The sequence below is a fragment of the Pristis pectinata genome, chromosome 6, assembly GCF_009764475.1.
Source record: "Pristis pectinata isolate sPriPec2 chromosome 6, sPriPec2.1.pri, whole genome shotgun sequence".
Lineage (NCBI taxonomy): Eukaryota > Metazoa > Chordata > Chondrichthyes > Rhinopristiformes > Pristidae > Pristis > Pristis pectinata.
Genome location: NC_067410.1, coordinates 11,355,951 through 11,368,390, shown reverse-complemented (window position 1 = coordinate 11,368,390; position 12,440 = coordinate 11,355,951). Strand labels below are relative to the sequence as shown.

Below are 12,440 nucleotides of genomic sequence, written 5' to 3'. Positions count from 1 at the left end.
GTGGGAATGTCAAAGCACTGCATCCTTTGATAGAGTCCTAGAGTCATGCTAATGTCAGAAATGTATGTGTTTGATATTGCTACTGGTATTGGTTTATTATTGTCACTTGTACTGAGGTACATTGAAAAACTTCTCTTGCATACCGTTTGTACAGATCAATACATTACACAGTGCATTGAGGTCGTACGGGATAAAAACAAAAGCAGAATACGGAGTAAAGTGTCACAGCTACAGGGGCGTGCAGTGCAGATAGACAATAAGGTGCAAGGTCAAAACAAGGTAGATTGTGAGGTCAAGAGTCCATCTCGTCATATAAGGGAACTGTTCAATAGTCTTATCACAGTGGGATAGAAGCTGTCCTTGAGCGTGGTGGTATGTGCCCTCAGGTTCCTGTATCTTCTGCCTGATGGGAGAGGGGAGAAGGGAGAATGACCCAGATGGGTGGGGTCTTTGATTATGCTGGCTGCTTCACCAAGGGAGTGAGAGGTATATACAGAGTCCTTAAGTATCCTTTCATCCTTAAGTATCCTGCTTCATGACGTTTACAGGGCAACTCTACGAGCAACAGCAGATGGGAAGCCTCTATGGTATCTATGGTTTAAATTTGTGAGTTTCTAACCAGTGCTGATATCAAGAGTCATTGAAGTGAAGTATCTATTGAGTTGTAGAATTTGGAAAAAAAAAGTCTGATAGACTAACAGGAGGCTTTTCCTGGTGTGCCTCAACAAATATTATGAAAAGAGATTAAATGGCTGTTCATCTCATTGCTGCTTGTGGGTGCTGTTGTGTACAAAATGATGTGGTTGTTGTTTGTTTTTTTAAGAGCATTTCATCCAACAATAAGCATTGGAATTTACGAATATTATGTAAGAAATTTTTTAAAAGGCAATGTTTCCCTTTTATTTTGTTTGTCGGGCTTCTATTTCTCTCCTCTCTATGAGAAGGGTGCAGTTATTGACAAACAAGTTGCCACCCAACTCCACCACCAGGAGGTCTATAAACAGGTCAATTAGACAGAATATCAAGAGAGAGATGGCACTCCTATTTGGCTTGTAAGATGATCTGGGCCCTCCAAAGGCAATCAGTGGCCTGTAATTAATCCAAGGTATCTCTCTCTGGAGAGCTCCTCAGGAAGTAAGTAGGTAGACATATGTTCTTACTCAGTTATGTATGGAAGCTGTAAAGAAGATGGACCAAGTCGTGCACAAGTTAAGACTGTTCATTTGTACCTGTTAGCTGAGAGTTTCAAGAGGCATATAACCTACATGCAGTAATGAATCAATATTCTTGCTTTAAAAGGTATAGTAAGGCAAGTTTGCTGATTTTTTGATAGCATAATAGAAACTTGCAATTACAAAACCAGAGGAAATTGCATGACAGATAATGTAATGCTAGGGATATGTTCTCATTATCTAACTGCGGTGGCTTGCAACCCTGTGGTTTATACTGTCAAGTGCATGTGTTGTTTCCTGTTGGTGAATCAAGTGGTTGCTCATGCTAAGGTAGTCGGTCAAGGTGTGGCATTTATCTGCTGTTTTTGCAGCAAAGTGAATCAGTCAATGAATGGTTTGCAGCCTCTTGGTCTGCCCAACACTGAGTCCCGTCCACAGACTTGTCCCTACTTACCCGCACTCATCTGCACCAGGTGTGGAGGACAATCTCCACAGCCTGCAGTTAGGCAGCAAGGTCTCCCAATGCTACCAGGCCTCAGCGTGGTGTCGTAGCCTCATTCCGACATTCTGAGACATTTAACAACCATAAAAAATAAAGAAATAAAAGTCTTTGTAATTTTAAGTGAATTTCAACATTAAAGTTTAAAGAAATGATAAAAACACTTATCTTCCCATTTGCCTCTCAATCAACTGCTTGACACTTGTCATTGAAATCAGCGCGGTCACCGATACTGCATCTGGTGCAGGAACTGAGAAGTGGTTCCCAGCGAATCCCATCAAGGCAGGGGTCTGACATGAGCCGAGGTAGGGTGGAGTTGAGGCCTGAAATGCAGTGATAGATGCGGTGTCTTCTGTAAGTGAAGGTCAGAGCTGCACGTTGGGGTCAGGGATTACTGAAGTTTTAAACAGCTGAACATCAACCAACAAGATTTGCTCATTGTTTGGTCTCGCTCTATCACTGTTATTCCCTTTGATCTACCCATCTCTCCTCTACCTTCTCTGCTACTGAAAACTAATTTTCTTTCTCCCTTTCCAAGTTCTGACGAAGGGTTTTGGACCTGAAACTTTTATTGTTTCTCTTTCCACAGATGCTGCCCTTTTTCAGCATTTCCTCTTTTTATTTCAGGGTTTCCAACATCTGCAGTTTTTAGTTGGTTTTCATTGAAGAGCAGGGGAGTTCATCCTGGTGTCCCAGAAATGATTTCTCTCCACGTGGTGTCACTGTAAACAGAGTTGGCCAAATTTTGATCTTAAATATATACAAGAATATCCTTCGGTTGCTGTGACTTTGCAGTTAAAAGTGCCCTACCCTACAAGGTCATGTACCCTGATTGAGGGGCTGGGTCGGGCACCGTGCATCTTCGTCTTCCTGCATTGGTGCAGTGCAGCATGCGAGCTGCTGATGCGCAGGAGGTTGGGTGTTGGCACTATGGATCTTCTTGTTCCAAAGCCAAAGTCAACACTGAACCCAGGGCAGAAAGGACAGCTGCACACAAGGACACCATAAAATAGAACATAGAACAGTACAGCACAGAACAGGCCCTTCGGCCCACAATGTTGTGCCGACATAGCTAATCCCTCCTACCTACAGAATGCACTTGTCCCTCTATTTTCTTCTCATTCATGTGCCCATCCAAGCCCCTCTTAAAAGCCCACAATGAATTTGCCTCCACCACCCGATCAGGCAACGCATTCCAGGCATCCTCCACTCTGAGTAAAAATGTACCCCTCACATCTGTTCTGAACCTACCCCCTCTCACCTTAAACGCATGCCCTCTTGTATTGGATCACTCAATAATGGGAAAAAGATATTGCTTGTCCACCCTATCTATGCCCCTCATAATTTTATACACTTCCAACAGATCACCCCTCAGCCTCCACCGCTCCAGAGAAAAGAGCCTAAGTTTGTCCAGCCTCTCCTGATAGCACATGCCCTCTAATGCAAGGAGCATCCTAGTATACCTCCTCTGCACCCTCTCTAAAGCCTCGACATCCTTCCTGTAATGAGGTGAACAGAAATGCACGCAATACTCTAAATGCAGCCTAACCAGAGTTCTCTAGAGATGCATCATAACTTTCTGACTCCTATACTCAATACCTCGATTAATGATAGCAAGTATTCCGTAAGCCTTCTTAACCACCCTATCTACCTGTGTAGCCACTTTCAATGAGCCATGGACTTGCACCCTGAGGTCTCTCTGCTCCTCAGCGCTGTTAAGGGTCTTGTGTACTGCCTCTTGACATTAGGTGCAATATCTCACATTTATCTGGGTTAAACTCCGTCTGCCATTTCTCTGCCCACATCTGCAACTGATGTATATCACGCTGTATCCGTGATATAGAATAGGAGCAGAATTGGACCACCTGTCCCTCAAGCCTGCCCTGCCATTCAATATGATCATGGCCTCAACTCCTCTTCTGTGCCATTTCCCCATAACTCGCAGTTCCTCGATCTTTTAAACATTTATCTGTCTCCACCTTAAAAATATTTACTGATACAGCCTCCACCGCCCCATGGGGCAGAGAATTCCAGAGATTCACTACCCTCTGTGAGAAGTTGTTCCTGCGCACCTCAGTTTTAAATGACCGGCCCCTTGTCACTATCTCCCCTTGTTCATGACTCTCCCACTGGTGAAAACATTCCAACATCTACCCCCCGTTAAGCCCCCTTAAGATCTTCTGTGTCTGAATAAGGTCACCTGTCATTCTTCTAAACTCTAAGGATTACAGGCTTAAACTGTCTAACCTCTCTTAATAGGACAACACTCCTATCCCAGGAATTAGTCTGGTGAATCTCCTTTGGACTGCTTGCAATGCTATAAAATCCTTTTTTAGGTACAGGGACCAAAACTAATCTGAAAAGCTGCATGCTTGTATCCAAATAATGACCTTTAAATAGGGTCATCACACTTCATTAGCTAAGATTTTAGTTTATTTTTTGTTATTGTAAAATTATTTTCAATTAAGCGTACCATTTCTAAGCAAATTAATTTTTTTAGTTCTCATAATTTAAGCATTTTTCTATTTCAACTGCTTTTAAATTTCCCCAAATATCAGAGATACTTAAAACAGAAGATGACTTTGACAGCAGTGAGCTATCAAAGACCGTTGGGGCTGTGCTGAGACTTAGTTGCTGCTCATGATGCATTCTGCTTTCTGAAAGTTCTGTGGAATGGAGTCTACACCAGGGGTGCCATGGCAGATAGACGCAACAGTAGGATTGGCCCAGGAACACATTGCAGGCAGCAGGGCGAATGTTACCCCTTACGTGTTAACAACCCCCTCCCTGCAGTCATTTTAAACCCTTGCTAACTAATCTTTCAAGCTCCTTCATCTTCCCTAGAGTAGGATTTATTGTCAGAATGGCAAAATTAGTATATAGAATTGGGAGATAGGGAACATGCAAGAGGCAAACGTAAGGGTGTGAGTGGGGGCGATCCAGCTTAATAGATATTTGGACGTTAGGGAAATTGAGGAATATGGGCTTTTGACAAGGGTTGTCCAACGTCTCACTGAAAGGCAATGAGACAGGCCAATGAGTAGTATAGACTGTGCACTCTCACTATGAGGTGGTGAATTAATCAATTGATAATCTCACTCCGTCACAGAATTACTGAATTTGGGGCTCAAAATTAATTTCTATTGTGAGATTGCTTGATGTCTGATTAACTAGGGTATTAAGCATTCTGGATCCAAGATAGGGAAGGTACAGATTAACCACGATATTTTGAATGCTGGAACACCTTGAGAGGCTGAATGCCCTCAGTGGAGCCAATATTTAAAGCGGACAATTCAGCCCTAATCCAAACTGTTTTAATCTGGCACTGCAATCGCTTTTACACAATTCTGTTGCACTAATTGTTTCCAGCGCAGCATGCAACAACGTGTTTGTAATCTGTACTAAATGGGTGGTGCACAGTTATCAGGTTTTTACAGATGTTGCCTCTGTCAACTTTAATTACCTTTAGAGCATCTGTTTGACCTGACATTGACCACATTTTCACCATTGTAGAGTTTAGGATCCAATCGGAGTGAAGTTCAGCAAGTACAAAATTATTGCACACTCCATATTGAGTAGTTATAAAAAGGAAAGGTTTATATTTATATGGGAAATTAAGTAAACTTTCCAAAATTATTTCAAAGCACTATACGTGAAATTAATTAGTTTTGAGGTATAGTTAAGCTAATTACACCAGATATATTCAGACCTTCCTGCTGATGCTAAAGCAAGTCATTGTCACACACAGCACTTCTGTTACACTGACTGCTCAGCTCTGCTCAAGAACCAGAGTTTCAACAATGATCTATTTTTATTTTTTGGACTTGTGTATTGATGAAGCCTGCCATTCCTTTATAGGGAACGGTACTGGACTGACACTTAACTGACCTGAAATCTTTGGTATTTTTGGAGTAATGATTAAACTGAAACTCTTCTAGAAAAGGAAGATGAAAATGTAACAGTCCCTCTCCCATTTACAAAGCCTCAGAGATACTCATCCGACTTATTTAATGTATCCTTAATTAAAGATCGAGAATTTTATTTTGTTTCTTGTAGGCTCCTCCCAAAGTTAACTGAACTCAATTAAATTATCTGGTCAGTGGTCATTGGTGATTATGGGAGCTGACTAAATGGAGATTGGCTGCCTTGTTCTTTTTGTTACATCATCAGCTGTAAGCACACTGGGGAAACCTAGGGTTGGGACTAATACAACATAAACACAAACCTTTCTTCTTCCCCAAGGTGAATGGGCTATTGATCCTTGGGTACCGGTGGCACTCCAGAACTTTGGTCAAACGTGAGCTCTTCCATAGTGAGCGTTTGACTAAGCCGATCATTCCTTGTCTGATGTATATCCACTCTTGAATTCACAAGCACATGTGCAGGAATGTCGCATGCATGTATGCATGTATACACATGCTCATCTGTACACAATCATACACATGTATGTGCATGCCCACACATGTCCCACACCACCAGGTTCAAGGACAGCTACTTCCCTTCAACCATTTGGTTCTTGAGCCAACCTGCACAACCCCAATCACTACCTCAGTATAGCAACACTATGACCATTTTGATCACTTTGCACTACAATAGACTTTTTTTTGTTTTCATTGTGATTTTTTTCTTGTATAAATTGTGTACATTTTATGTTTAATTTATGTTTTTCTTGTGAATGTTGTGTATCTGATGCTATGTGCCTGTGATGCTGCTGCAAGTAAGTTTTTCATTGCACCTCTGCATACATGTACTTATGCAAATGACAATAAACTCGACTTTGACTTGCACACATTACTCAAGTCATGTTGCTGGAGACGAGGTGGTGAGTAGGCAATGGTAGAATGGGAAACTTTGCACTTTGAACATAAGGGAATCAGAAATCTTGTCTAATGCAGCATGGAGGAGTAAGAGTGCAAAACCAGTTTTCAATGCTGTGTACATTGTTGACTGGTAGTATGTATTGATACTCGCTCCTGTGTTGAAATTGATTAAGGTGTGTCAGCTGATTAGCTATGTCATACTGGAAATAATCGAGAAGAGAGGGGGAGAGAGAGAGATCCAGAATGTTGGCCTGGATATTCAGTTTAAAGAGCGAGCAGTTCTGTGTCGAAGTGTTAGCTTTCAGCTCCATCACTCTGCGAAGGATCAGGACTGTGCATGAACACAGAAGACCCAAACCCCTGATCACCCCTGTCAGGACCACTGTGCTCTGATGCTGGACTTAGTGCTGCACTGTGGAACTCCACGATAACTACTGTTTCCCAGTGGAACCTGCGCAGGTTGATCAAGGTTGCACCTAGTTCAGATTCAGCAACCCCATTCACTGCATTGGAGACTGACGGCAGCACAAGAGACTGGGTAGTTTTCAGGTAATTTAGACCCAAGAGACTGCAGATGCTGGAATCTGGAGCAACACACAAGATGCTGGAGGAACTCAGCAGGTCAGGCAGCATCTGTGGAGGGAAATGGACATTTCCTCCAGCATCTTGTGTGTTGCTTCAGGTACTTTATATTTTCATCATTTAATTGAGTTAATCTGAATGTATTCCATTGTTTAAGTGTTATTTTTAATTTAAACTTTTAAAATATTTAACTTTTAATTGTTCTAGAGTGTTTGTGAATGACCGCTCAAGAACTTTAAAGCTGCCTGTCAGCTCTCACAGCCGGTTCAGCCCAAGGCCAATGCTTAACCGGCTGTCAAAGCATTTTGGTGTGATTCAGTGAGCTACTCAAGATCTCGCTGATCAGCTGGGAGCCAACTTCTTGCTCCGTCAGACCCGGTCTGGGTAAGGGGGCAGGCTCACAGAGGAGAATTCAGACCACTGTCTTCAGTGACTCAAGATTGAAAAGGAAAACCACTGCAAAAGTGGAAAAAGAGTGCTGGGATTAACACTGCTGGCTGCTGCTCTTGTGTGTAAAGGTCAGCCTAATTCACTTCTGAGATGAAGGAAAAATACTGTCTGTGTTTTCTGTCAGGTTGGTGTGTAAACTGCAAGTTACTGGAGTGCATCAGCCCATTGGTTCCACAGAGATCAACATCACGATTCATGAGACCAAACGTAGTGGAGAGTTCTCCATCGTTGGATCCACCTCAATTGCTGGATTTGAATTTGTGGTGAGGTTTCTGCAGCATTGTAATCAGAAATAATCCTGATTATCTTTCCCTTGTTTTGTTTTATGCTCCATTAATCATCACAATGCCCCTTTAGATTGCAGAAATAACTGATGGAAAAGTTGTTCTTCAGTCTTCCAAGGGTGTTGTAGTTGTCAGTGCAACATGACCTGTTTATATTGCGAACCATAGACCATTAAGATTTATGTAGCCCTGTGGGTTGGACACTTTAAAGCCACTGGACCAATAGCAATGGAAAAGCAATTGTTCCAAAGCAAAATATAAGGCACTCATATTTGTTTTCTCTCAACTGGAGCCAGTCTTGCTCAGATGCATTTAAAAATAATGACTACTTGGACTTAAAAAAAAAGGGCAGCTCTGTGTGTTTAATCAATCTTCATTGTTATCAGAAAGTTCAGTCCTGATTCTTATACAATCTTTGAATAAGTGTCCTGGCCGCATTGTTATTTACAAAGAAAATGCTTGAAATACACTCCATGTGAGCCAGCATCAGCTTATTTTTCTCTCTGAATGGTACTTAATGGGTATGCAGTAAATCATGATGCTTCGCAAGTTGCTTACTTATTTGGCTGTAAAATAACGTGACGGCTGAGCCCACTGACTGTGTCCCCACACCCCACTCACACACTCACACTCTCACACTCCACGTCTTTCAGCCGAGGTTGTGTTAAGACTTCACCTCTACAACAGTGACTCAGAGTGGAGGTTGCGTTGGCTCGTGGAGAATTCCTATCAATTGCTCTTCCCCACATTATTTTCCTGTGACCCATTCTCTCTCACACACAAGACCATTAACTCTCCTTTGGTTTTCCTGCCACCCACTACACAATGGGAATTGCTGGTAACCATTTAACCTACTGGCACATCTTTGGGACATGGGAGGAAACCAGAGCCAGGAAGAAACCCATGTCGTCACAGAGAAGATATACAAAGACAGCATGGAAAACATCTGATAGAACCCGGCTCACTGGAGCTGTGTGGCAGCAGTGCTAAATACTGTGCCACTACACAGTGCAGGGATTGCTTTGCTTTGCTCTTTCTGCCCTGAACTTTTCCGCATACAAACTCTCCGCCCTCTCCCATTGACATTCCACAATGTCCTGCTCTGGGTTGGTTTGCCACCCGGAACTTGGTTTCTCCCTGTGTGCCAGCCCTTGAATTACGCAGTGATTTGCTTGAACCTTCTCAGGAGAGCTGACAAGCGATACACTGCACTTTCAGCCTGACTTTCCGACTCCCTATGATTGGAGTTGACATGGTTTTTGTCTGCCTTTCTGTAAATGATCATCCGACTGGCCGAGTTTCACTGATCTTCACCAACCAGTGAAAGCAGACTTGGCTGCCTCGCCTCCAGAGAGCAAAGGTGGCTGGCGAGGCAGTTCCCACTCCTTGGGAGATTAGAATAGGACAAATGCACCACCAGCAGGTAAGACTGCACTAGACAACAATTTGTCTTTACAACATCTCCATTTTATCTACTGTTTTTAATGTTGCTTCATGGAAGTCGAAGCCAAAGTAAAATTGACACAAATGGGGAGATGTTAAGAAAGGTGGCCAAGTGTTTGGCCAGAGGGAAAGGTATTAAATAAATGCACAGTGGGAGTCAAAAAGATTTTGAGAGGGGACTCCAGAGCCCAGGGCTTAGGTAGTGGAATGGAGACATAAGAGACTGCAGATGCTGGAAACAAACTGGTGGGGTTCCTCAGCAAGTCAAACAGCAGCTGTGGAGGTAAAAGGATGGTTGAAATGATAGAAGTATATAAAATTATAGATAGGGCAGACTGTCAGTCTTTTTTCCCAAGGCGAAGATGTCAAATACCAGATCTCAGCAATGATGCAGACTGAACACTTAGCGCTTCGTGGTTTATGCTGCTCCTCGCATTTCTCTTGGACTTGTTGCATGGAGGAGGTCATGTCCATCGTACCTTTTGATGGAATGAATGTACATTCTACTCTGGGAGGAGCTCTTTGACCATTGGGAGCAGGCAGGAGAAATCTTACGATGAGTTTCCCTGTGACAGGTAGCAGGGAAACTTCTCTGCAGTTGGCGTGATCAGATTTGTCTCCTTTCTTGAAGATTGGTATTGGTATTGGTTTTCGTACTGGTTAATTATTGTCACTTGTACCGAGATACAGTGAAAAACTTGTCTTGCATACCGATTGTACAGGTCAGTTCATTACACAGTGAAGTTAGATTGAGTTAGTACAGAGTGCATTGATGTAGTACAGGTAAAAACAATAACAGTGCAATAAGGTGCAAGGTCACAACAAGGTAGATCGTGAAGTCATAGTCCATCTCATTGTATAAGGGAACCATTCAATAGTCTTATCACAGTGGGGTAGAAGCTGTCCTTAAGTCTGGTGGTACGTGCCCTCAGGCTCCTGTATCTTCTACCCGATGGAAGAGGAGAGAAGAGAGAATGTCCTGGGTGGGTGGGGTCTTTGATTATGCTGGCTGCTTAGCCAAGACAGCGAGAGGTAAAGAGGAGAAGCTGGTGTCCGTGATGTGCTGGGCTGTGTCCACAAGTCTCTGCAGTTTCTTGCGGTCCTGGACAGAGCAGTTGCCATACCAAGCTGTGATACATCCAGATAGGATGCTTTCTTTGGTGCATCGGTAAAAGTTGGTGAGAGTCAAAGGAGACAATCCAAATTTCTTTAGCCTGCTGAGGAAGTAGAGGCGCTGGTGAGCTTTCTTGGCCGTGGCATCTACGTGATTACAGCATCTCTGAAATTTCCAGGCATGTTCTCCATGAGAATCCACATCAGAAGTGTTTTTCTGCCTTGTTTTAGTAGTTTCAGCAGGGATTTTGTTTGCTCCAGAAACCTTGTCTTTTGACTGATGGATAATCTTTTCAATCTCTTCCAACCAGCATCTCTTGTTTAGTTTTGTTTTTTTAATTAGACCATTGCCTTAAAATGCTTTCAGATCTTTCACTTTACTGTGAGACCAACAGTGTTTCCAGCCCACATCCATGTTGACTTATCTATTCCAATTCCATTGACCAACACTTGGGCCATAGCCTTAAATGCTTTGGGAATTCAAGTGCTTGTCCAGATACTATATAAGTATCACCCGCTCAGAAACTGTGCTCTCGTTATGCCAATGGATGGAATATGTTGGAATATTGAGGTAGATGTGTTATTTTTACAGATGTTGGAGGTACCTCTAAATCTTTGTAATATTTCCCTTAGGAACCCGTTATAACTCATGTGGTACCAACATACGGCCCTCTGGATGGTGGGACTTTGATTACATTATCAGGGCAACATCTGACAGCTGGCAACACCCAAAAAGTGACCATTGGCGGGAAGGAGTGCCTATTACAGAGGTGAGGTGTTCAGGATGGAAAATAGCTAGAGGGTGGAGTTTTCCAAACCTGTGATTTTTAGAACATGTTACTTGGTTTCAAATGTTGGTGTCTAAAGACACTGGCTGTTGCCTTGGTTTTGCATGAGATCCTTAGTCCTGGACAAGGTGCAAAGCAAAAACCCTGTAAGTATTTGGACTGCAGCTTTGCAACAGCACAAGCGCTCACTGTGGCAGAGATTGATTAGCAGTTGACAGTCTGATGCAGCCCATCACCCCAAAGTTACCTGGCTCAGCCTTAAGTATGCTGCTTTGGTAGTTGAAGGGTAGTGATTTGGTGTGGGTGAACAGGAGATCGTGGAGGGGGAGAACACAGAGTTCATGAACTGAGAGAAGGCCACACAGCCTATTCTTTCATACAGTTAGATTGTGTCTGATCTGTGCCACAATTCCTTCTCTCTGCCTTGATTCCATATCCCTAAGTACCACTGCCTAACCTCAACAGCTTTTCCAGGGGAAAGCCACAATCTCAACAGCTTTTCCAGGGGGAAATCCCCAACCTCAACAGCTTTTCCAGGGGAACTATTTCCAGATACAAGAATGCTGGAGGCCCTTTAATTGCTGAAGCCAAGGCACCGACTTCCCTGAATTCCAGGGGATATTGAATATTTCCTGCTCCATAATGTAAGAATGGAAGGATTAGAAGCAGAAACAGGCTGGCCTGCCCCTCATGTCTGCTCCACCATTCAATAAGACCCAAGATTCACTGCCCTCTGTGTGAAGATATTTCTTCTCGTCTCTGTCCTGAATGGCTAGCCACTTATTTTGAGACTGTCACCCCCCTGTTCTAGAGACCCAGCCAAAGGAAACAGCCACCCAGTGTCTACCCTGCCAAATCCCTTTTGTACATTTTCATGAGATCACATCTGATTCTTCTTGAAACAAAAATAGAATTATTCTGTTTAATCTCTTCTTGTAGGACACATCTGCCATTCCAGGAATCAATCTGGTGAACCTTTGCTGCACTTCCTCTCTCACAAATATATCTTTCTGTCAGTAGGGAGGCCAGACCTGTACACGGTATTTCCGATGTGGTCTCACCAGAGCTCTGTATGCCAAGAGCAAGAGACCTCTACACGTATATTCAAATAGTCTTGCAGCAAAGGCTATCATATCATTTGTTTTTCTAGTTAGTTGCTGAACCTGCATATCAAGCTTCAATAATTTGTGAACAAGGACTCTCTTATCCCTCTGATAAAAGATCTTGTGTTGCATTTTGTACTTGCTATGGTACATTATAACTGGGGAAAATATTTCTATGCAACAACT

General features: G+C 42.9%; 1 protein-coding gene across 1 annotated transcript in view; it reads left to right on the top strand.

Moving 5' to 3' along the window:
• Positions 1–12,440, top strand: part of LOC127571307 (macrophage-stimulating protein receptor-like) — a 143,027-nt gene that overhangs the window by 91,755 nt on the left and 38,832 nt on the right. The window contains 2 exon segments of the mRNA XM_052017578.1: positions 7,648–7,786; positions 10,997–11,133. Of these exon segments, the coding sequence (XP_051873538.1) occupies positions 7,648–7,786; positions 10,997–11,133 (276 nt within the window).